Genomic DNA, 4,715 nt, shown 5'->3' with positions numbered 1-4,715 from the left:
CCTATCATAGGCGCCTCCTGTCCAATGAGTGGATGACATCTGTCCCAACGATGAGTCGACACGTGTTTCCTCTAGCCAATGATGATTTTACATGCGGAAAATCCCCATTGGTCGGTATTGTTAACGGATTATCGGATTCAAAACCTGACCCGATAGCTTAACGGCTTTCCGTTACGGTGGATGCCACGTGTCGGTCACCCTTGATGAAAGCACTAGTGTGACGCGCGATTTATCGTCATGGATGTGGACACATCCGTGATGATAATTTTGGTAATGTCATGGAACACTTCTACGACAGCACATGTATGACTATCTTGATTCTGTCATAAATTTTTCATGGATGTACATGCATGACAAAAAACGCGACCTACTATGACAAACACGTATCATCATGGAATTGTATTTTTTTTGTAGTGTCAATTCATGCACTACAAGAAATATGTCAACTTGTCACCCTCACTATTGGTCTCTGAAAGGTCATAGTTTTTCATTTGTGACCTTTTTGTGACCAAAACCAGAAGGTCAAAAGCTGGCGGTCATAAACTGAAATTATTGACCTTCTGTAAAAGGTCGTTGGTTCCACGACCAAATTTTTGGTCACTAGCAACCTCCCCAGGCCACATAGGCATCCAGCGTGGCAAGCTGATGTGGCACAAGATTCAGCCCGATCCAATTCGGTTTTCTACATGGGCCTAGCCCATTAATTCAGCCCATTTAGTATATTTACTTTTGTTAATTTTTGTCAGCTACATGGGCCAAGCCCAATTGGTCAGCCCATAAATTTTTATGCACGTTTGGCCTTTCAAGAATATATGTACAATTTTGTGAAGCCAATTTATGTTTACATTCAGCCTTTTTATACATTCAAATATTAATTCAATCCTGGAGTTGGTCAAGTACTCTTTTCAGCCCATTCACATATTCATACATATGATCCACCTTTTCGATAAATTTTCCAAATTTCATATTTCAGCACTAAATATGTTTACATCACAGGCCATAAAGCCCTACAAAATAGTATCACTTGTTCCTATAGAAAACTATCAAATGATACGTACAACAAAACAGAATACAGAAAATTTAGTTCAACAAAAATAGGTTTTCTTCCTCTTCCATCTTCCAGAACACACAACACCTATGAAAATAAAGATGTCACAACAAAAATGGAAGGATCAGCCACTAGAAGCATATTGAATACAAGGGAAACAATCAAACTAAAGAAATGAAAGGCACGCACTGTGAAAATTTTGACGGCACGAATATTTTTTATATTACCATAACAAACAAAAATGTAATCTGATTATACAAGACACATGGCATTATCACAGACCCAGACGAGCGAAGCATTAACTTGTGAGGATCAGACAAACAAAGCATTCATGCTGATGATTAACTATAAGCCCAGCCACCCTCAATCCTCAATACAACACTAAGTTTTACTACTCTTGGCAACCTAATACACTACAGTCGGCAACCTAATACACTATAGTCCAGAGGCACCTCAATTCGATCACCGACCTCGGCGCATAACAGAATCATGATGTCCATTTGCATCCAGGGCTGAATTTGACCACGAAAATTGGCTATTAAATAGTATAATCATGTGGTGAATTTTATGGAATACTTAATCTATACTTTGCATCAACCAAAAGCAAATCTCCTTGAACAGGTTCTGATGCCAAACAATCCAAAGGCATCTAACTGGAAAAGGCAAAAGAATGGTGCTTCTGCTGCTGCGAATTGAAACCCAAAGCACCCCCAAACCGTAGTAGACTAAACTAGCTAGCTCTTGGAAAACTAAAACGCTAGCTGCAAGCAAGGAATGGAGGAATGGATGGTCACCGTTATTGAATTTGATGCTTCAGGAGCCCCGTCGGCGTGGTGGTTCAGGTGGTGGAGGAAGAAGAGGAGCATTACTGCATAATCATCATGAAACAATAGTGATTGAGTAAATCATGAAGCAGAATAACAAAATCATAATTTATCTAAATCGACTCAGAATCAGATAGCATATGATGAGCATGTTTACATCTTTTAATAAAGCTTTCCATATTTGGTATTGATACATGTGCATTATCTTACAACAAAGAACTGCAATGTGAAATTCAAAGAAGAAAAAGTTAAACAATGCGTATAACTATGACCAGCTGATGTTATGATGGCTTCCACATTTGAAAAAACAGATATCTTCATGTTATGGGTAAGAACCCAACAGTATACTGTGTTGATCACAGTTTCAACAGTATTAGACAAATCTATCAACTGAAATCATATTAAACTGATGGAAGAATTTGTTCCCAAATTACTTTTTGTTAGAAGCTAAACATTTATATCAAGCGCAGTATATGATGAACTAACCTTGTTATGACTAGTTGTGTTGTACTAGTATGCTAACGCAACCCAGGATAGACGGACATCGCCCAGCCATGGTATTTTGGTTTGGCAACCAGAGCAAGCAGAAAACTCCTATATGTATAGGAAGTTAGGAACTAGTACTAGACAGAGCATGGAAAACTGAGACAATGTGTTGGTGCATTCAAGGTCAGTCTATCAAACAGTAGAAGAGTTTGAAAACGTGATTTTACATGCAATGGATGCACAGACACGCACATACACAAAGATGGAGAGAGAGATTGCTAGCTAGAGCCGGTTTGAGTCATCCAAAATTGAACAGTTTCAGACGTGGCATCCACAATCTGTATGCATCCAGAAATCATTAGCCTCTACGCTCTAGTCCGGTACCATATCCCCATAAAAATCATGCAGACCAAAGGTGCAAGAACGAAACCAGGATCTATGAGAAATTTCTATCTATGCACCATATTGCTGGGTAATTCATGGAGCAAGAAGAAATACAAAGACAACATCTGATGATGTGCTAACAAATCAGCTGCTTCGTCCATCCAGCTCCACAAGGGTTGATCACTTGACCTGTACTCCACTTTATATCCTCCATAAGGGCTGATCACATATCCACAATCAAATCAAATACAGAAAAAAAGATGGGACCAGAAAACAAATATAATGAGGTTTGAGATTTCCCAAATCCCTCAATTTATTAATCATATCACACCAATTTCTGTTCAGGATTGTACCCCAATTTTTACCAGGTAGGAACTGTCTAATAGCATGCTTGTTTGCAAGATCCGAAATTATTACCTTTTCTTAATCCTCTACATGGCAGGAAAGGATCACTGAAAATCCCAATGAATAAGAACAATGATACAAGGAATACATATGCTATTTTCGTTTGATTATGGCAGAGCACATGACCGAAATCCCAGCATATGTGAAATGACAGACAATTCACTACACCAATATCCCCAAAAATTCGACACTAGCTACGCAATTGGAAACTATCGATTTCCCAAACCCAGATCCCCATTCGAACCCAAGAATCGGCCCCTGTCCCGAAGCAGACCAAGTCCAAGGCTCCAAGCACACCCGACACATAGCACGTCGCGCCAGAATCAAGAAGGGGCAGGCAAAATCAATAAACCTGGTGGATCAGTGGGTACATGGAGTTGGCGCAGACGGGGCACTCGAGCAGCTCGTGCACGCTACTCTGCGGCGTGACGATGCCCCCCACGCCGGCGGCGGCCTTGGGGTAGGCGGCCAGGAGGGAGGCGGCGGCGGTGGTGAGGAGCCCGCCGTGCGGGTGGAGGGCGAGGCCGACGTCGTCCGCGTCCATGGCGGCGTCGGGCAGCGAGAGGCGCTCGACACTGTCCACGTCCATGGCGCGCGCCCGGACGCCTGCCTCAGCCCGCCGGCGAATAGCAGCGTGTGATCCGAGCTCCGACGTCTGGAGCAGGGGGTCGGGGCAGGGGGAGGAGGGGGTGGCGGAGGGACCTGCCGGCAAGGTGAGAGAGCCAGCGTGTCGATCAGGGGATCGGGGACGAGGCGGCGACGTGTTGGATCTAGATCGGGGAGGAGATGGCGGCGCGTTGGATCGGGGAGGAGACGACGATGTGTTGGATCTAGATCGGGGAGGAGACGGCGGTGCGTTGGATCAAGGAGGAGACGGTGGCGCGTTCCGCGTGCTGTGGGAGGGAAGCAGATGGGAGAGGAGAGGCCGTCGGTGGCGAGCTGTGGGAGGGACAAGGCGGTGGGTGGGTGGCGGCGTGCGGAGGCAAGGAGGCTAGGGTTTGGAGTTTGTATGAGGGGGTGCGGGGAGAGAGAGGAGTGGTGTGTGGTAGCTCGCGGTGGGTGGGTGAGACCGTGAGAGGGTGAGGTGAGGGCCGTTGGATCCACGAGGATCCGACGGTGATTTATGCATGATCCGCGTGAGAGGCCCCTGGACCAATCAGAACGCAGTATACGGGTATGATATTTTGACCATTAAAATTGGTCATAATTTACTAAAAGTAAGTTGCTAAATCATGCTAGCTATTTTATTATGACCTGAAAATTTGAAAACAAAACTTCTCATTGTGTCAGCAAATTTGACCATAGTTTTCAGGAACAATCACAAATTGAAATAAGACAATTTTTTAAAGAGTTATGAGATATGAGTTCGTTTAAATTATTTTTCCATTTTTTGAGTGTCCAACATGAAATCCTTTGTGAAGGACCTAGCATATATTTGATACAAATTTGGACCAAATTAATTTTCTAAAATATTAGGACATATTTAATGCACGGTTGACCAAATGGTTGGGTGCCAAAAGATTCGATCCACCTCTGGTGAAAAAGACAAATTTCCGCCGATTCAGTAG

At 43.6% G+C, this 4,715-nt stretch overlaps 1 protein-coding gene across 13 annotated transcripts; it reads right to left on the bottom strand.

Annotated features, from left to right (window-relative positions):
* Nucleotides 1-940: 940 nt before the first annotated feature.
* On the bottom strand, nt 941-4,160 carry LOC119331035 (E3 ubiquitin-protein ligase SINAT3-like). Of its 13 annotated transcripts, none has more exons than XR_005160368.1 (3): nt 2,359-4,160; nt 1,843-1,916; nt 941-1,135 (listed from the first exon to the last, which is right to left on the bottom strand). XR_005160368.1 is itself a non-coding variant. In XM_037604204.1 (3 exons), the coding sequence occupies exons 1-2, from the start codon at nt 3,734-3,736 to the stop codon at nt 1,862-1,864; spliced, it is 273 nt and encodes a 90-aa protein (XP_037460101.1). In that variant the 5' UTR covers nt 3,737-4,160; the 3' UTR covers nt 941-1,135; nt 1,843-1,861. The 13 variants fall into 13 exon arrangements, 6 of the variants coding, with proteins under 6 accessions (XP_037460101.1, XP_037460099.1, XP_037460103.1 ...); XR_005160366.1 differs by having other exon boundaries at nt 1,843-2,961; nt 3,500-4,160; XR_005160364.1 differs by having other exon boundaries at nt 1,843-2,466; nt 3,500-4,160.
* Between the last annotated feature and the right edge of the window lie 555 nt (nt 4,161-4,715).

Source organism: Triticum dicoccoides, chromosome 7A (assembly GCF_002162155.2).
Source record: "Triticum dicoccoides isolate Atlit2015 ecotype Zavitan chromosome 7A, WEW_v2.0, whole genome shotgun sequence".
NCBI lineage: Eukaryota > Viridiplantae > Streptophyta > Magnoliopsida > Poales > Poaceae > Triticum > Triticum dicoccoides.
Note: the sequence above shows the minus strand (reverse complement) of the source record. Positions and strands in the feature narration are given on the sequence as shown.